General features: G+C 41.5%; 1 protein-coding gene across 1 annotated transcript in view; it reads left to right on the top strand.

The window, feature by feature from the left end:
• The window catches only part of Mylk4 (myosin light chain kinase family member 4), an 81,621-nt gene extending 65,466 nt beyond the window's left edge, over positions 1-16,155 (top strand). Inside the window, exons 9-14 of the mRNA XM_051194482.1 lie at positions 1,371-1,441; positions 2,224-2,352; positions 2,922-3,074; positions 5,694-5,772; positions 12,724-12,790; positions 15,962-16,155. Of these exons, the coding sequence (XP_051050439.1) occupies positions 1,371-1,441; positions 2,224-2,352; positions 2,922-3,074; positions 5,694-5,772; positions 12,724-12,765 (474 nt within the window). The 3' untranslated portion in view covers positions 12,766-12,790; positions 15,962-16,155. The remainder of the gene's footprint in view (positions 1-1,370; positions 1,442-2,223; positions 2,353-2,921; positions 3,075-5,693; positions 5,773-12,723; positions 12,791-15,961) is intronic.
• Positions 16,156-21,203: the final 5,048 nt, after the last annotated feature.

Raw genomic sequence — 21,203 nt, forward strand, 5'->3', positions numbered from 1 at the left:
CTTCGATGTATTCTTTGTAAATTTATTTTCTGAAATCTTATCTGAGATGATGGACATTCTTAGTTTTAGTATCATAGAAATTATTTTTTGGAAGTGCCCTCAAAGATGTTTCTTTATATTCTGCAAAAGAATTTTCAGGATAACATGGTTTTCTTTGATAATAGAACAGCTTTTACTTATTCAACCCATTGTTTAAGCATGACTCCAACTACTCTACTATGGCACCCACCTCTGTATAAAATGGCTTTTACTCTCAGGCATCTGTTTTAGAGACATTTTAGGAAAGGGTTTCCAAAGATATTATATGGAACCAAATGGTCAATTAGATGTTGATATGGAGACACTACATCATTTCACAAAGTGTGTCTGGGTTTCTGCCTTGATTGGACCTCCTTTTCACCAGACAGGATGTGGAAGGGGGTGTGGTCCATGTAAAGGATGGGTATGAAATCCTGGGTACCTGGCAACCTTGCTATGTCCAGCTCTTAGTGGAGTTGGAATTAGAATTTAAGAGTTCTTGGCTCTTCTTTGAAAATGCTATTTTTTTTTTTTTTGGTTATAGATGACCTTGGCTTTAAATGAAATTACTTATTTTTCCTAGACTTAAAATTTTCTATCCCAATAAATATAGCTACATCAGCAGGACATTCCAGGGACACTGAGTAGTAATGTTATAGCTTGATTTCATCCCCTCCCCCATGCTTGTCAGATTAGCAGGGCCAAGTTTTACTAGTGTCTAACTCCAAGGGGACACTTAGTCAAGGATTTTAAGCACTGAGACCAAGCTCAGCAAAACCTTGGAATTTTGGAGATGAAGAATGAGTAGGAGACAAAAGCTTTCCTTTAGCATGCGACTTTCCCATAGACAAAGCACAAGGGAAAAATATGGAGGTCAAAAATGTTCACATTATGTTGCGTATTCAGTGTGGCTGTTTAAATGAATCAGGCCTTTTCTCTCGGAACTCGTAAATCTTGAGGGAAATATTCCTCCAAGAAGGAAATACACTTAATACTTTAACAGGAGAAGGGCTCTGTCAATTCTGAACTGTGCTCCACCAGCCCATTTGGAAAGTGCTTCAACAGTCTCCTCTCTCTTTCTCTCCTCTAGAAGGCCCCTGCCTGAACTCATGCATTATGGCAATCTGTAAAACCATGAAGAGGGACAGGCAGGGTAATGCAAGGTTGGCAGGCTACCCACAACCTCATCCACCACATAATTAAAGGAGAAAATACCCACACAGACAAACTAACCTCCGAGTGAAAAGCCTGATATGTTTTCCTGAGCATCTTGTATTTTTAGTTGTGGTTCAAGGACAATTTGAGTGAAAGATGGTTGTTTTCATTGCTAATGTGTCTCTTTCTCCTGGCAGCCTGAGAACATCCTGTGTGTGAATCGGGATGCTAAGCAAATAAAAATTATTGATTTTGGATTGGCCAGAAGGTATGTCTGTTTAGCTGTAAGTGCAGGGGTAGAAGTAGGAGATGGGATGCAAGTTCATTCCTTGCAAGGACTATCTGACATGCCCCAGATCGCATGCCTTCATTTAGAATTAACTTAATGAAAATTACTCTTACCCTAACCCTGTTGAATTTGAGGTATGAGCATTGAGAAGGATCTGTAATGCATGTCATAAAATATGAGAAGTGAAAACTTAGTCCAGTGAAGTTTATTAACTTACAGTGCATTAATCCAGAATTTGTGTTTATCATAATTTTTATAATTGTTCCATTTATAAAGAGATTTATTTTTTTAAAATGTTAGTGGTTTAAAGAAGACATAGAGGGTTCTGATTTCTTAGGGGAACAAATTATTTACTCAGGCATATTAACAGCTCAGCACATTAATACCAAAAGAGAGATGCTGTGGGTTATTGCAGCATTGTGTCAGTTTGGAAGGGGTTGTTCTGCCATGTGCGTGTGGAGGACTTTGTCGGGGTATTTGTCATAACCTTGTTCCGATGTTTCAGTTATTCAGAGTGGCTTTCTTACAACTGCTTCCAAACATGGAGGCTTTATAGGATTTATTTTTACTTTCGAACCTTGGGACTGTTAATCAGTTTTTTGACACTAGCACAGATATGTAATTTCTGGTAAAAAGTTAATGTTTCATTTGCTGTAACTGAAGTTAGTTTTGCCTTATAGATGGTGCTCTTTTCAGTGTTCATTTGTTTTGATTTTTGATTGACATGCCCAACCCTCCCACCTTGTTTCCCTCAATTTTAGATACAAACCCAGAGAGAAGCTGAAGGTGAACTTTGGAACCCCAGAGTTTCTTGCCCCTGAAGTTGTGAACTATGATTTTGTTTCCTTTCCTACGGATATGTGGAGTGTGGGCGTCATCACATACATGCTGTAAGCAGCTCTCCAGTTTCTCACACACTCATCCTTAACCTGGAATATTCTAGGAGGTTTCAGTAGAATGAAAGCCCTGACCGAAGTCTTCTAGAATAACACAGTGCTATCTCCTATTGTTAAGGTTCTGTTGAGTCTTATAAAGTGAAAAACAAAAAATATGCATGCTTCTCTATGGGTCACTTTGAGTCCCAGGATTCCACTAAGAGCCCTAAACATAGTTTTTTGTTTTGTTTTGTTTTTTTATTAAGTCCTTGGTATTGATCTCTTTGGATCAGTAGATACCGATCTGCTTGGATTGTACCTAGCAGTGACATTCTGGGGTTTGCCTTCTGAGTATGAAATAGTAGCTTTTCTTACCATCTGTAAAATATTGGAAATGAAATTTTGAGAATTACTCAAGTATAACTACAACCTTCAGTACTGCAGTTGCATACTCGGGAGTTGGGAGGAGAGACATAGGCATGACCCTGGATGCAATGGTGTCATATCTAAACTGCAACTATAAAGTATCTGTAAAAGACTGAAGACTATTAAAAAATGTTCACCCTGAATTCTTTGTCTTGTAGACTCAGTGGCTTGTCCCCTTTTTTGGGTGATAATGATGCAGAGACTCTGACCAATATCCTGGCATGCAGGTGGGATTTAGAAGATGAAGAATTTCAGGACATCTCAGAGGAGGCCAGGGAGTTCATCTCTAAGCTCCTAATTAAGGAGAAGAGGTAAGCCAAATTCATCTCATGTTGTGGAAGGAGTAGGGATGATTAGGTGCAATGTGCCTCATGGAGTTAGTGGATTCCATTTCTTCAGTGATAGTCATAATGCTCATGTAGGCTCTGAATGCAAAGAAGTTTGATTCCTTGACTTAGTCTCCAAGTCCCTAGGACTGTTTTAATCTTGAGGCTGGATGGGACTGAAGCACTTGTCTCTTTCTGACATTTGTAATGAAGTTCCAGAAGTCATGTCCTTCTGGTCAACCTCAGGTGACCTGCCCTCAATCTCTTTTATGTCTATCAACAGTTATGGGGCAGACAGTGCCATCTGCTTTTTGGATGTCATTTCTTTTCATCACAGCCCTTAATTCCCAGAGGGAGAAGTGACTACTTTGTGGTGAGAAAATATGTTGTTAGCTTATGATCACATTGCTAGGAAGGGGCAGAAATGAGACTACATATAAGTTGATCTTCCTCCAAGCTTACACTCTAGGCTGTCAGATAGCCTTATATTTTCCTCTCATGCTAAAAAACACATTAATTTAAATTTTAGTGGACGAACAAGCATGATATTAAAATATAGGGGCTTGATTTTAGAGTCTTAGAGTAAGAAGGACCCTGTGAGTAGCCATTTTAGATGACTTTTTATTTGAACTATATGACAGTAAATCACATTTAAGATCTTCAGAGCCAATAACAGCTGCTTTATTGTCCTTGTAGCATTTAGGCCCACTAAAACACATGATTGTGAAGGAATAAGAAAGAGGATGTTATGGACAGTAGGAGAAATAACCTAGGTAACCAGTGATGGTGAGGGATTCTTTCACTTAAGCAGTTAACTGGCTGTCTATCACTAGGAAACACATCAAGGCTGGTCTGAAACTCAGTTTGTATACCAGACTGGCTTCGAACACAGAGACCTGCCTGCATATATCTTTCAGGTGTCTCATGAGTTAAAAGGCATGCACCATCATGTCTGGAAAGACAGGTCTTTTTTTTTTTTAATAAAGAAATTATACAAACCAGTTTATAAAACAATGGGGCCAGAGCTGAGTCTCTAGAGCAGTGGTTCTCAACCTTCCTAATGCTGAGACTCTTTAATACAGTTTCTCATGTTGTGACCCCCAACCATAGAATTATTTTCATTGCTACTTTAAAACTGTAATGTTGCTACTGCTGTGAATAATAATAATGTAAATAATTTTGGAGACAGAGATTTGCAGAAGGAGTTGCAACGCACAGGTTGAGAACTGCTGCTCTAAAGAATGAGGAGACTTAGCCGAATAGCAACATCAATCCGAAAGAAGGGGCAATTTAGAGAGTTAATGTATTTGTCCTTGACTTCTAGGGGTACAATAACAGCCATGGTTGTTATTGTTTTACATTTATGGATCCTAGACAATGTAGAGATAAAAAGTGCAAACTTTTTTCATCTTTGGAGGATGAAAAACTCTGCATTTATTGTGAGCTGTGTGTGTGTGTGTGTGCATGAGAGAGAGAGAGAGAGAGAGAGTTTAACTCCTGATACTGCTGTGTGTGTGTGTGTGTGCATGAGAGAGAGAGAGAGAGAGAGAGAGAGTGTTTAACTCCTGATACTGCTGTGATATGTGGAGACAATCACCACAATTTCATGTAAGGAAAGTGAGACTGAGAGTCACAGAGTCACATGACTAGTACAGAAGCAGGTTTTCTGGACTCAGGCATCTTTAGTCCTGCCCACTCCCACAGTCTGGGGCTTTAGTATCCAAGAAGTATCAGATAACATTTTGACAGAAGAGCACCTAACTGAGTCTTCAAAGCAACACTTGGATGAGGCTCAGGCCAACCATCACTGTCATCAAATAAGTATCTGGGGTTTGAAAATGAACCCAAAATAGTATTAAAAGTCAGTTACGAGTACAGTCTTAATAAATTAATAGATTTGAAACATTTTTCATTAGAGTGCAGGAAAAATCATCTTTCAACACCATTCTCATGGAGTGGTCAAGGGACCCAATAGCAAAACCTTAGGATACTAAATAGAACCATGTGAGATTGGTGAGGCTGAGTTTTTAATAACTTCTGTATGTTCAGGGCCCTATAATGGTGATTTTATTTCCTTAATAACTGTGTTGCAAGTAAAGACTGACATTTTAATATCTGGCATCCAATAAAGCAATTGTATTGAGGTGATCCTTCACATTGAAGCTTCATGACTGCTCGAAATTATTTGATGTTTTTCAGAAGTTGTACTCATAGTTTTTAATTTGAATAGTTACTTTAATGTGATATTTATCAACACACCAAGTGAGTTTATAAAGTTTAGAGTTAGGATGCAATATGGCCATTATTCATCTTCATGTTATTTTTTTTGAACATTTGTAACTCCCCTTTTCATCTCCAAGAGAATATGGTTTCTTTACAAAGTAATCTAATATATTTTATTATTATTATGGTAACCTTCCCTGCTCTAAACTTGTCAAAACTCCTTCATTCAAAAGTCAGCAGACATATTGAAATGTCACATCTGGACATTTTGATTTCATACCATTCCAGAAAGCAGGCTTCAATGTGAGTTAGCCAGAGAGAAGTTGCTGATGCAGGCATGATTCGTGTGTTCCTCTAACAGGCTTCTGAATTTCCCTTTAGTTGGAGAATAAGCGCCAGCGAAGCTCTCAAGCACCCATGGCTGTCAGACCACAAGCTCCACTCCAGACTGAGTGCACAGGTGACCATGCTTCCTGTTTCCTCTTCATTTCCCACTTGCCTATGTCATCAGATCCTACCGACAACTCAGCCTGAGTAGGGACATTGTGAGATTTCCCATAATGTCTTTGCTGACAGCAAATCTTGTGCTAGAAATAAATTGCTTAGCGCATCCTATTGGATATATTAATGTTATGTTTTATATATGCTTCATAGATTGCTTTTAGCATTATGAAATCGTTTCTATCTGTTGTAAAATGTATTGCCCACAAACTCATACACATATACTGATATATGGATCAGGATATATAAAAACAGTTTGGAGAAGATATGCTAATATACATTTAGGAGAATTCTCTCCCTAAAACAAAATTCACAATTCTAAATTCTGTTTACCATGTATACTTTATTTCCCTCTGGGTACCAGATCTTCTAATGCTCAGCTTGGTATGAACATATGTTTTAGCATATGTGAAAGAAATTTATATTGGAGACTAAAAACTAAAGTATTTATTGAAGGCAATTGAGTCCCCACTAAGCTAATCTCTTAGGGTGAAATCTCTCTCTGCTCCCATTACCTTAATGTTTGCATTCCAACTCCTGTTTTTTTTTTTTTTTGGTACAGATTTCATACATCTTAAACGTACCCACTTCTTAGCCTGTCATCAAACTCATCACCATCTTACCTCACTTTCAAACATCCTTTCAGCAAAGAACATCCATTATACGGTAACAATCAGCTCATGAACATCTCATTTCCTTCCTGTTTCAGTCTCCCATTGCATATTTCATTAACCATCAAGTTGTGCACCTTGTGTGTTCTAATTGCACTAGGAAGATCTCCAGCAATTTTCATCCCCTGTTGCCCTGACCTGGGACACCTGCTCCCTGAATCGCTATAGTAGCCTCCTAACTAGCTTCTCTGCCTCACATGCTTTTTCCTTCCAAATAACCCTGGGTTTTTGAGATAACACGAAAGCAGATGTACCACATTAAGGGGCTTTACTCAATGCGTAGGCTTGACTGGGATAGATGAACATGGAGACAGTAAGCAACCCCTTCCAGCTTCTACCTTATAAGGATGTCTCTGCTGTGTGCATTTGGTTGGGAGGCTGGTACCAGGCCTGGGACAGGACACATTTCCATCTACTTCTGTTCTTCTCTTCATCGTCCACACTCCCTGGGGTTTGGAAAGGAACTTCTCTCTGACCAGCAAACCTTGGAATGACTACTTTAGGTTCTCACTTTTTCCACAGCCAGTTTTTATTGAAATTAAATCTACAGCTAAATTCAGCACCAGTACTGAGTTTTATTTGTGTCTGAATATACCTTTCCTTGATAATTGGTACTGATGCCAAATAAAAATAGACTTATTACCTAGCCAGTACCTCACCCAGACTGCATAAACTGCTTATTAGGGTGACCAACCTATTTTAAGCCCATTTTCCACCAATGTATTTTTAACCAAGAGTCTAAATACACTTTGACATGTCAGGACAATATAGAAACCACAGCAAGGAATTAATGACATTATACAGACTAAAAAGTGTTCAGAAACATTATAAATCATGTGGCCACAGCTATGAAAATCGCCTTTTTGTTATCTCACCCTACTGGTGATACCTGAAGAAATTGATATCACAAGAAAATAATTTTTAAAAATCTTCATGCATAAGTCTAGTTATTATTACAGTTATACCTGCATGGAGCTGACTCTAACTGCTTTACAGAGATTAACACATGCAATCCTCATGCTGACCCCATAAACCTGGCATTATTACTATTGCCACTGTGTAGATGAGATCATTGAGGTGGGGGGCAGGGAAGTGCTGGAGTATGGACCAAGCTACATCACACTCCTGATGGATAGAAAAGGGCTTGGAGCTGTTTCCAGACCCACTCTAGTACCATATATGTTTGGTGCTCCTGGGTGCCTAAATATGACCAGTACATTTTATTTTTCAATGAAATGCAGGTTGAGTAACCCTCATCTATAGTGTTTGGGACCAGAGGAATTTCAGATGTTGGATCTCTTCAGATTTTGGAATATTTCCATATGTGAGATTATATGTATATAATTATATATGTAATTATATGTATAATGTGTATATATAATTATATATAATGAGTACACATATATACACACACACGCATCTTAAGAACGGGACCTAATTTTTGGCATGGAATTCCCTTGTTTAAGCAAACTTTATCCACATACCATCTTCAGGAAGTGGGTAGTATGTTCAGTTCACCTGCATCTTTATTATTAGCACACAAAGTCAGGTGTGGACTTTTCTATTTATGGAGCTATGTTGCTGGTACTCAAAAAGTTTTAGATTTTGAAGCATTTTAAATTTCAGATTTTTGGATTAGGGATTAGGGATACTAAACCTGTGTTGAGGCTGAATTTTTGCATATTAACCTTTGAAATAATCTGGCTCTTATATGGTCTTTAAAACAACAATTTACATTGTATTAAAATATTAATTCTGATTCAAAACTACAATTTGACCTAACTTTTAGTTTACAGTATTTATTTTGTGTTTTCTTATTCATCTCTTTTCATTGCCTTATGTTTGAAAGCTCTTAATTAGCTTTTGATCAGTTGAACATGCTTGTCTTCTTTTAAGAAGCATGTTTTCCCTCTCTTAGAAATTAAGGCCTGGAATTTATCTGCCTTCTCTCTTAGGCTTTAAGTGACACACAGCAATTCTGCTCTGTCTATGTCCCCAACCATACACAACACATTCCTATCAGAAACAGCCATCTCAACAATCAGAACTCAGTAGGCACCTCTTACAAAATCCCTCAGTGCTCCGGAGCCAGAAAAAAGAAATATCAGCAAGGATGATGTGACTTTTTTCTCCTGGATCAAAACTCCCTTCTCCCTTTATTCCTGTTCTCAGATCTACTCTCCTTGTGCCCATCCCCCCTCCAGTGAACAAAAACAGACCATAGGCCAATACCCACTGCCATTCATACTCTATCAAAGGATTTCCTTATTTCCAACATATCTATTAGTCACCTTTCCATCATGATAACAAATATATGAGTTGACAAAGTTCTTGTGCTGTTTTCTTATTTTACATAATAATTATAAACAAGAGGGTTCGCTTTGTGTCCAGGAAGAGGACAGAAAGAACACACTAGGGTCCTACCCCCCACACCTCAAAGTCAATATCATGACAATTCTCAATCAGAAAGCCTTCATACATCTCCCATTGTTCACACCAAAACAACCCATCAGCAACCACAGCTATTTTAATTCACCCTAAACTAGTCTTGTCTCTGTCACTGTTTATCACTTAGAATCCTTTTGACTAAGGCTGGTGTTCAATGGCACCCTTTTTACAATGGCTGTAGAATCCCCATCTGAGACCTTGCCTATCTTCTATCTTCTTAAATCTTCCCATGCCCCTTAACATCCCCTCATCAACTCCACTAATCTTACCTAGAAGCAGCCATGCCCTTTAGTTGTCAAAGCTCCAACATCATGAACACTGGCTCTTCTGCTTTGCCAAAATGTCTGCTTTAAGCAAGCACACATTTGCAAACCCAATGAGGGAGTATGTTAGGAGTAAGTTTTCCGCCAGTCTGGTCACACTGCCGTGCCAGCCCCAAATAACACACAGAGACTCTGTATTAGATATAATTCTGTTGGCCTGTTACTAGTTTCTTATCGGCTAGCTCTGTCTTAATTATTAACCCATTTCTATTAATCTAAATATTTCCACGTGCTCTCATCTTACTGGAGAGAGGGGCTGGTGTTCTGCTCTCTCCGTCTTCCATCTTGGAATACCTCCCTACCACTTCCGGAATCTTCCTTGTCTCCCAGCCCCGCCTATCTTCCTTTCCTATTGACCAACAGTGCCTTATTCATTAAGCAATAGGAGAAACATATTTACAGAGTGACATCTCCCATCATCTCCTCTTTTCTCTCTAAAATAAAAAGGGTTTTGACTTTAGCATAGCAAAATATATAACACAACAGTTATCAAATAAGAGTCACAGTTAACAATATTAGTTCAGTAACATTTAGCAAAATTTAAAGAAAATATTTCATCATCTATCCTACCTTTGTGAGTCTAAAGTCTATGTAACTTATCTTTAATTCTAACTAAGGAAAACTATAACCATAACTATCTGTCTTCAACTCCATCAGAGACCACAGAAGGATAATACATAACTCTAGAATGACAGAGACAACTACCCTGGTCAGTCACCTGAAGTTCTTCTGTAATGTTTCATCTTCAGCCTATAGGCCATAGTGTGTCTGACAGACTTCTCAGCAAAGCAGGAAACTTTAAACTGTCCATCTGTATTGGCAGTTTGTCAGTCACTTTTCTATGTGTCCTGCAGACTGGCAGATTTTTCCATGAAGCCGGAATTCTGTAGTAATGTCCATTTTGAATCAGCATCACTTTTCTGTGAGTCCTGCATGTCCAGTTTATACCTCATAAAGTCAAATAGTCCAGACAAGAGCAGTATGGCTAGTCTTGCCATATTGAAAGCAAACTCCATAACGTGTTTCTTTAATGTCCATCTTCCTTTCTGACGCAGGTGGTGTTGCCAGGAGCAGTTGTGCCTCACTGTTAAGAAAAACCCTAAACCATTTTAAATGCCATATTCTGTAGGTCTTTGAAAGGTTTGAAGAATGCCTATTCATCTCAAATACATCTCTACATATCTAGAAAACCTAACTCACCTAGCTATAAGTTTTGACTATTATAGATAACTATCTAAAATCTGTACTAAATTATACATTACATTTTTAAATGAGCTATATAAACACAATACCTAAAACAAGAGGAGGTCACAAATTGGCCTTATGTTTGTATCAATAAATGAAGATCCATTCCAAAACAAAGTATTCATATCTATACCATAATCCCCTTTTTACCTTTAAAAAGTTTGGTTGCGGTCATTAACCATTTATAACCAACCCCATATAAATGAAAACAAACATTTATAAACAATATTTGGGAATTTGGGCGTTGTTCTTTCCAAACTGCTTTCTGCTGGTAGGGGGTGCTGTCACGGGGACCCTAAAAAGATGAAGAAATTCTGGCTGTAGTCTGCAAGGCTGACTTGTCCCAACTGTTTTGAATGTTGGATCACCAGGAATGCTGTTTCAGGGGGTCTGGCTTGATCAAGCCATGTTAGTCTGATGAATCCATCAGAAATCCTTTTCCCCAGTAACCTGTCCTTGAACTTAAATATTGGAGTCAAAGCATTTTTAAAATATATAAATTGAAGTAATCCAGCAGCATTTCTTTTAACAGTTGTTATTTTCTCAACAGTCAAACGATATAAAGACAATATGATACCATACAGCATCCAGAGTCTTTCTGTGCTTCCCATCTTTTCATGGCTTTTTTATTACTCTATTTCTTCTACTTCTATTTTTTTCATTTTTTGAGACAGGGTTTCTCTGTGTAATGTTTATCTGTCCTGGAATTAACTCTGTAGACCAGGTTTACTTTGAAATCACAGAGATCTGCTTGCCTCTGTCTCCCGAGTGCTGGAATTAAAGGCATGTGCCACCACACCCAGCTAGTCTACTTCTTTTTTTCTTTTTTAAACCATTTTATCCTGTTTCTCTTTCTCTCCCAAGCCTACATAAATTTTAAAACACACTATAAACCTTTAGAGGTTTTTCTTAATCTGAATCTGTTTTTACTGTAAATCTTTATCTTTTTGTGGCCACAAGTCTTTAACTGGTAAACAACAACATTGGTAAAATGAAAGCCACATTTGTTTCAGCCGGGGTCCATCCATGATGGCGGCGGGTACCTTTACTACCAGGACTGAGAGCTGTGCTCACTGCCTTGGTCTACACTGCCATCCAGCAGCATGCTGCCAGCTTGGAGATGTGGTCACTGTCATTGCCAGCTCTCACACACCAATTAATTGTTAGCAAGGCTTCTTAAAAGCCTTGAGGTTTTTTGCCACTTATGCTGAGTCAGGAAACCTCCCTTAAAGGAGCCACAAGTCTCTGTCTTTAGCAAAATGCTAAATGAGAAAAATGTTGCTACCAAGAAATCTTACTAGTCTCTGTTCTTTGTTTCTAAAATCCCTATTTAAGCTTTTATCAAGTTTTAAGAGAAAGTTCTCAGCCTCACGTTAGACACCATATTGTTATGAGTAAGGTTTCTCACCCCTGCCGCCGGTCAGGTCCCACTACTGCGCCAGCCCCAAATAATACACAGAGACTCTGTATTAGGTATAATGTTGTTGGACAGTTATAGTTTCTTATTGGCTAGCTCTGTCTTAAATATTAACCCGTTTCTATTAATCTAGGTACTTCCACATAGTCTCATCTTACTGGAAAGAGGGTCTAGCATTCTCTCTGTCAGCCTACCATCTTGGATCTCCCTCCTTACTACTTCCAGAATCCTCCTTGTCTCCTATCGCGGTTAAATAAGGATCAGAATAAACAAATAGGCCGAATAGATGCTTATTCAGGGAGAAATAACTTACAACCTAGACAGATGGACACCAGGAAATTCAACCCGATCCTCTCCTGTCCGAGTCACGCCAGCAAGCGAGCTTTTCCCGGCTCTCCCTCCAACTTCCTTCCACAGGTCACTTCCGCCCATGGCTCCACCCCCAGTGGGTGTGGTCAGCGCCACAGAAGGACTATCTCACTACAGTCTCCTAGTCCCGCCTATCTTTCTTTCCTATTGGCCAACAGTGCTTTATTCATTAACCCATAAGAGAAACATATTTACAGAATGACATCTCCCATCAGGAGTAAGTGGGTTGACCCCGGCTTCAGTGGCTGGAAGGAAACTGATGACAGGATGTCATAGTAGAGTGAGGAACACGTGTGTCTATCAGAAGGTTGCTGACAATTTTATCCTCTTGGATGTCTCTGGAAGCAAATTATCAGTTGTTCACATGCTCCCCTATCGTATGTCAGAAACTGTTAAAGGCTGTTCTAATCCCTCCTCCAATGTTTCTGTTTCCCTAGAAGAACTGTAACTCTGGTGCTCAGAACCTCATGACCAAGTAACTCATGGAAGGAGTCTATTCAAAAGGTTGGTGTCAAGTTTCCCTTACCTCCTCCCATGGAAACAAATAAAATTTCATTTGTTTGGGGATAACTGGGATAGCACCCCAAGAAAACCAGATTCCAGTCATCATCTGCTCTTGGGAGCATTTACTGAGTGGTGTCTTTATGTTGCATATGTGAATGGCATAAGAAAGAAATTGGGTATTGCTTTCACAGATACTGAGTGATGCAGACAGTGTTTGGGCTGGTGGGTGGAAGAGGCTCCAATCAGATTACTGTGTCTTCTTCTTTCCAGTGTAACCATGTCCTAGAAGAGGAAGTGGAGCTCCCTATTGTGTGGGCTGTAGGTAGTCCACTGCCCCAGCTTGCAGAGTGGCTCCACTGAGATAGCACAAGCAGAGACTTGAGACTTTTTAGTTCAATGGGCTCCAGGCTTTGCACAGAAATTGTCTCAGGTTACTCTTACAGTTGTGGTACCTGAGACAATGAAATAGCTCACCAGAGGTTATGCAAACTTTACCTGAAAACAGTGGAGTGAGATGCAGTATTCTAGAAGCTAAAACATACATTCTCCCACATAGCAGCTGTCTCTAACCCCAAGAAACATCACACAAATTCAGGTATGGGTTCTCTGCTCTGTGTTCAGTTTTGTTGCATTATTAAGGACATGTTTTGTTTTATAGCATTAATAAATTCAAGGCATATTCTAGAGAAGATTAAACAGCAGGGCACCAAACAAGAGAGATTTCGAAATCCCAACATTTGGCTTTTAAAAAGGGATATCTCCCTAATCTTAGACAGAAAGTCCAGTCATCCTTGCAGCTAAATTTTGACAACTGCACAGGGCTTACATTTTCTAAACGGACAACTGGTCTTTCTGCCCTACCCCCTTTCATCTTCTGGTGCCTGGGACAAATCCAGAGCCTTGTGTATGCTAAGCAAGTGTGCTAACCTTGAGCTCTTACTGGTTTTAATCTTTCATTCTGATCTGTATTTTTCTGGGCCCAGGGTTTCTGCTTGTCTGTCTGCCAGGATATAGTCTTTTAAGTGGCCTTGAATCTGTTAGAGAATAAGATGGAGAGGGAATAAATCAGTATATTATATCCAAAGGCTGTTTGGAAAGCACGTAGCCTTCTTTGTCAGGGTTATTTAAAAGTCTGTCATTTATTTAAGAATCTATGGACAGTCAAGGAGAAGGTTTGGGCTTTGTGTTTACAGAACCATTCTTGTGGTCCTGTGAAAAATGGTAAGAGCAATAAAGTGAGAGGAAGAAGAGGAAGATATCACTTTAGCGCCCATAGGAGCCCAGGCCTAAGTGACAGCACCCAGCCCCAGTCTACACTGACAGCTGTGAACAGCCAGGGCCCCAAAGCAAGCAGGCAGTGCCAGTCTCCATCTCCCCTCTCCCCAACCCTTTCCTTTAGAAGCAGTTTTATCCCCAGCCACCACAAACCCGCAGGGGTTGCCACAAACCACCTTCCCACAGAAAGCACTGGAGTCCTGGTGGCAATGAATGCACTGGGTGACAGGAGGTTGCATTCCAAGGCGGGCCTGTCACCAGGGTCTGTGGGGGAAAGAATGAAGAGGAAATGTGGAGGGAGGAGGTAAAATCCTTCCTTGCCAAAGCTGTCACTTTGAACCCAGTGTGATGGAAGACAGTGCAGCCCGTGTAGGGACAGAAACGGAAGCACTGAGCTGGTCACACCATACTACTGGGTACACTGCTGGAATTACTGAGCTCACACAGGTTTGCTTCCTGACAGTCTAGGGCTGCCTGCCTGTCTTCCCTGGGCTCCTCTAGTCCCCTTTGGCCTTCGAGGATCCTTGCAGGCCAGGAAGAATGATTTCAGATCCACACAATCAGCCCGTCTCATTATTTTCTTTCTTTCTCTTCAATCTCAATTGTAGGGGCAGAACCCTAGCTCATGCTTAAGGAACATGAGGTCTACCATGGTGCCCCTATTTTAAAATTAAAATTTAAGTTTGAAGTGTTAACTCAGAATGGCAAACTCCAGACCAGCCTGGCCTATGGACTGAGTTAAGGTTCAACCAGACAACTTACTAAAAGCCTGTCTCAAAATTTAAAATTATAAAAGAGAGCTGAGGCTACAGATCATTGATATAGCTCACTCAGTACGTGCAAAGCTCTAGGTCCAATTCTGTTCCTCACACAAAAAGAAAAAGGAGTGTGTGTGTGTGTGTGTGTGTGTGTGTGTGTGTGTGTGTGTGTAGGCAGGTATGAACACTTGAGAAGATGAATGAGACTTTTGGCAAGAACTTTTAAGTGAAACTAAGTCTGAGATGAGTATTTAAAAAAAAAAAAAACCTGGTGATTAAAGGTTATTCTTGAGGAAGAAAGAGACATGGGTTCTATGAATAAGGCACAATTCGCAATGTAAATTGAGGCACATAAGTCTCCTTCAATTCATTAGAGGTTTCTAGATGCCTGGTGACTCTCTGTCAATCATTCCCAACCTCGAGTCTTCTCCCATCTAGGAGGCATAAGAATTTAGACACTGCATAAAAGTGAGTCCAGGCAGTAACAATGTATAAACTTTGATCAGAATATGGTCAGCTCTTCTCCTTAGGTCCACTCAACTGTAGACAGAAAATATTTGGAGAAAGAAAAAACAATTGTAGGAAAAAAATGGGGAACTTGTCATCATTTCCTAAACAGTGGGACACAATTATACACAAAAGTTTATATTGCTGGCATTATTTGTCACCTAGGCATGATTTTAGATATGTGAAAAGCTGTTTGTGGGTGCTACATAAATTTTGTGCTATTTTATATAAGGGGATTTGGCTTCCGTGGATCCTGGCATCTGTGGGGAACCTCTGCCCCCCATACTGGGGACCTCATTCCCTGCCCGGCCCAAATTCTCACGTTAATGCTGAAGTCAGGCTGGCTGTGGCCCGATGACAACAGCATAGGAGTGGCTGTGGGTCAGACGAAACAAAGAGGGCCTTGTCCTTCAATATTGCGAATAATGTTAAAATACTCACAGGGACTTAGGGAAAAAAATGAAAACCAGCCAGCCCTGGTGAGCAGTGGAATCTGTCTAACGTTCTCTTTCTGTCTCACACACATCCATTATGAAAAGTCATCTGTGGTTTTCCTAAGGGGCACAACTGGCTAATTACAATTTTAAAGTCCTGCTGAATTAACAAGACTGGTATTTTGTTTGCTTTGCAGGAACACTGCTGCGGTTGCTTCTGCTTTGAGAAGGCTTCTGGAAATATCAGCAGTTCTGGTGCCTTGACCCCTGTGATGACTGGCAGCCGGAGCACTTGGGCAGCCTTGAACTTGAACTGAGAGGCTTTGCTGTGCTCAGTGGGTGACCCAGGGCTGCTCCCCAGGGGCTCAGGCAGATGCTCACATCCCACTTAGTGCACGGGGAGGGGGGGCGATGCTCTGTCTTCTTGGCTTCTTGTGTGTGTGTTTTTAGTTTTGGATGTTAGTGGAGCAGTGGGTATGCGATGCTGTTTCCCAGACTACCAGAGCAGTACTTGAGATGTAAAAGTATGGAGGATGCATTTGGAGAGAGAAAATGGCTTCCCGTTGTTGAACTGTGTTTCTCAAGGGGACAATTGTATCACCAGAAACATTCTAAAATTTGGACACTTGGATTTGCATTTCTATGTGGCGTGAAATGGGATGAATCCAATGGATAGTTAGCTTGCTGGAACATAAGGGTTCTAAGACCACATACGACCCTTCCATGTATTCCGAACTCTCCTAAGTGCAGCAGTTTCTACCCAGTAGCTGACTCCATGTTCAGATTCATACTTCACTTTTCACAGAGTGCTCTTTGCTCTGGTTGAACAGGTTAACATGGTGGTTTGGGGAGGTGACGCAAAGCTGTTTATCTGTGATTCGTCCTTAAAATGACAACCTTCAAAAGACAGTCACAGGAGCTTCCCTCAAACCCTAGGTGTCACCAGTAGGAGATGGATCTGTGCACCCTGAGGAGGGACAATGCTCGTATTCCAGTGCTGGTGACTAGAGCATGGTCCTGCAGCTTCTGGGTAAACTAAAGCATTTAGAAAACCAATAATCATAGTTTTGCAAGTACACAATAGCAAATTCTCACAGGAGACAACAGTTGTAAGGTGATAAGGCAAAACTGATTTGTGGTTGCAAACTTTTGTTTTGTTTTTGAGACAGGGTCTCATTATGTAGCTTTGGCTGACCTGCAACTTGCTTTGTGGATCAAGCTGGCTTCAAACTTGTAGACATCCACTCGCATCTGCTCCAGAGTTGTGAGATTAAAGGCACATAACACCATGCCTGGCACTGGATGCAAACTTTTTCCTAGCACATGGGCTGTCAGATATTAATAAGGGATATGAACACTACTGTAGGTGACATTTAGGGGACAGAAAGCTTTGGCGCTACAGAAAGCAAAAGGGACATTTCTGTATGAAGACAAAACTGCAAAGCTCTCTGAAATTCCACTACACACTCAGCCTCTCATTTCCAAAAAACTGCTGTGTTTATCTCAGCAAAATAATGCCCCCATTTTTAGCCATAAATTGATGTCACAATCGCAATGGGTAAGATTAACCTAGGGGCCCTATCATTGAGGGCCAGTCGTCAAACCCTCACAGCCATAAGCATGCCCACCAATAATTAATGCCTCCTTACAGTATTTCCATTCCCAGCTTTGAAGTGAAGGGAAGTAGGTACATTTAGTGAAGGCCAGTACACATTTTGTTGTTGTGCTAGTTGTAAAAGTCTGCTTCTTCCAGCCAGTGTCTTAATGCTGCCACATGTCTTTCCTCCTTTGGCCCATGCATTCATCCAAGGTTGGTTTTTCATATCCCTATTAAGTTTAAAGTCTTCTTTCCTCCCTCCCTCCCTCCCCTCCCTCCCCTCCCTTCTTCCTTTCTTCTTTTTAAAAAAGAAAACATGCGAGACACACACACACACACACACACACACACACACGGGAGCAGGCACAGGTCGGGGGAGCTCTGACTTCAATGTTCTATTACTGTGCTATGCTTTTAGCTGATGGTATTCACTGAATATGGAAAAAAAAAATACAAGCCAGTGTATGCATTAACCCTCCTTGACCACAGCAGGCTGGCACTCACTCAAATGCTAAATGGCACACAAGGGTCTGGTTGGAAACCCTGCATGGAAGGGATTTTCCAGTTCTAGGCATGAACTCTCCCCCCAGCCTGGGGCAGACATCTTCTGCAAGACATCAGCTTTCGTTCTAACCCATCTTGGCAGACACTTGAGCCTGCCACAGGTGGAAGGGACAGCTTAGGTCACATACAGGCACCTGAATCTACATGATGACACCACAATTAGTGATGGTTTCTTTAGTTTTTGTCCCTCAAGGTTTAAAAAGCAGAGAGTTGCTCTTCCAATGTGCACTTAAGCTTGAACATCTGGATAGGAAGGTGGGTAGCCTCATGCCGGCGGCGACATTTTACAGAGGAGTTCAGACACCAAATTGATGATTGTAGACTGAGCTACAGAAGTGCAGGGCATGATCAGTCTGGCCTTGCCTGTACTCTCGATCCATACCCACACGAGACTGCTCCTGTAAAAGCCTGTAACTTGTTAGATGTCAGTTGTGGTTGAAAGGGGCTTTGCAAAGCTGGGGATCAAACCAGGTGCCAGTGTGAACTCAGAAATAGAGTCTAGCTATTCTGGGGCTCTTGTCATCAACTTTTCCAAGAGGTCATCAGGATTTTAAGGGCTGTCTCCCCTCTACCCTCTTCATGAACAGGAGGGCTCCACTCACATCCATCTGATGCTTAGAGAAGCTGTTTGCTTGAGCTCATGGAGGCCACAAGGCACCGGCAGGCACGTCCTGCCATGCAGAGAGAAATAGCCTACAAACAATTTTGAAGTGTGTCCATGTTCAGAATTTGGAAGACACCAACACTTAGCCATGACATTTAAGATTAAGGAGGAAAGGGCTTATGCTCCCATTTGATCCGTAAAAAACGTTTGCAAGAAATTCTTCCCTGAGAGAACTTAGGACAAAGCTTTACAGGTTAAATTAGGCAACACATATGTATTGAGACCCATTAGTTTATTTTTTGGTGGCTTTTTGTGCATCTGATATTAATTTTTTTGTTTCTTTAAGAATGTAAATAGGCATGTATACTTTGCTGTTTGTGGAAATTGATATAGTCAATTTTATTCTCGTTTTGGAATCAAAATATGGATTTTATACTAAGGAGATGAAAACTATGCTCTTAATTCATTCCTTCTCCCTCCTCTGGGTCCCTGCCGTTCCCCGTTCCTCCCTCACCTGGGCAAGGGGTGCCAATGTGTACAAATGTGCTCCTTTACTTTGGGCTATGGGCTGCCTCATTTGGAAAATGTATTCACAAAAGTATAAGCAAGAGGGGGAGGCAGGGGCCTGTGGGCTGCAGTGGTTGGGCTCAGCTCTGCCATCCCTGGGGGTCTCACTGGCTGAAGTCCCCAAAGCTCAGACACTATGCTCGCTTCTTACCTTTGTTCTTCACTTACTTTTCTTTAGTTAGAATTCAGTGTCTTCTTCAGTATGATATTCCTCTAAGAGTCAGCCAGCCTCCCTCCCTCCTCCCCTCCCTCCCTCCCCCTGCCTTCCTCCCCCTGTCTCCCTCCTCCCTCCCACCTCCCTCCCTCCTCCCCCTCCCTCTCTCCTTCCCTCCTTCTTCCTCCCTCCCTCTCTCTTCCTCCCTCCCTCCCCATGCCTTTCTCCCTCCTTCCCTCCTCCCCTCCCTCCCTCCCTCCCTCCCTTCCTCTCTTCTCCCTCCCTCCTTCTCCCTCCCTCCCCCTGCCTTCCTCCCCCTGTCTCCCTCCTTCCTTCTCTCCCTCCCTCCCTCCTCCCTCCCTCCCTCCTCCCCCTCCCTCTCTCCTTCCCTCCCTCTTCCTCCCTCCCTCTCTCTTCCTCCCTCCCTCCCCCTGCCTTTCTCCCTCCCTCCCTCCTCCCTCCCTCCTCCCCCTCCCTCTCTCCTTCACTCCCTCTTTCTTCTTTCATGCTAGAAATGGACCCCAGGATCTTGCACACGCTAGGCACATACTGAACCACTGAGCTGCACATCCACTCCTCTGTGACTTTTTGAGATGAAAATTTATTTTCCAAATGGCAAAGTGCCCTCAGTGCCACGGGAAAGTACACATTTGATGCTGGCTTCCAGGTTCAGATCATGTGCTTGTACAGCTTGAAGTCTGCAGTTTCTCCAATCAGAGTTCCCCTACATGTCTTCTTGCCCCATTTTGGTGAGGTGTGCTTTTCTAAGTGATTCTTTTTTCTTTTTGGTTTTTCGAGACAGGGTTTCTCTGTATTGCTTTGGGCTTTGGAACTTGTCCTGGAACTGGCTCTGTAGACCAGGCTGGCTTCGAACTCACAGAGATCCACCTGCCTCTGCCTCCTGAGTGCTGGGATTAAAGGTGTGTGCCACCAACACCTGGTGGTTCTTATACATATGGGCAGTCTTACCTTCCACAGAGACATATGAAGATGAACAGGAGACACCTGAGCCCTGAGTCCAGAAGCTGGACATGTGTGCATTTTGTTGTCACCCTAGCTGGCAGATGTCAGTATGTCTTGAAGAGGTTCATTCATGCTGATCAGAACTAAAGTTAATTTTGTGGTGAACTCATATGTCATGTGTAATTTTAAGTTTCTGAACGTAGTAGGAATCTTTGGCTGTCTTTCTTTGCCTTATGAAGGTATACTGTAAGTCATATATAAATGTTACATTAAAGAACAAAATGGATTTTATTTATCGTTGTTAATGATCTAAATTCTTCAATAAAGAAGCCTTGGCAAAAGCAGCACATAGCCCTTCCTTTGTGATGGTCTGAAGATACATGGCATAAAGATCTCTGAGGTACCTTAAAGGAGCTTCATGTTTATAGGGATTCCAGAACCATCTCTGTGACTAGCAGACAAACCCACAGGAGAAAAGTTGCTGCCCCACTTGAAGAAATTGTTGTTGTTCCAATGTTCAGCTTTTTTCCTATTGATCCAAAAATATTGACCAGGGTGTGTGGTGTGTGTGTGTGTGTGTGTGTGTGTGTGTGTGTGTGTGTGTGTGTGTTGTTCTGGACAAGAGTGGAGTGTAATGGTCCAATTTGTTTAACACAGCTTCATGACCCCTCAGCATCTGCAAACAAGAACTCCACACCGTGGAACCTCAGTGCCAGTGGCTGCCCTGCCATAGGCTACAATACTGTCTTTTGGAGTTGAGTGTCAGCTCTGGACATATGACTATTCAGCTCCCAAGTATGTGTGCTCAGCTTCAGCAATGCCAGAGCTGTGGTTGAGGCTTGCAGCCATGCGTTCTTGAACTGAAGCATCCCTACATAGGCCAAGACAGGCCTTTTCTAGTTCCTCTACTGAGGTGGGAAGCGGAAGCTTGTTTTTCGCCACAGTGATGTCACTCCCTTCTTGACCCTACCCTCTCCAGCCCGAGTCTTC

Source organism: Phodopus roborovskii, unplaced genomic scaffold, assembly GCF_943737965.1.
Source record: "Phodopus roborovskii unplaced genomic scaffold, PHOROB, whole genome shotgun sequence".
Taxonomy (NCBI): domain Eukaryota; kingdom Metazoa; phylum Chordata; class Mammalia; order Rodentia; family Cricetidae; genus Phodopus; species Phodopus roborovskii.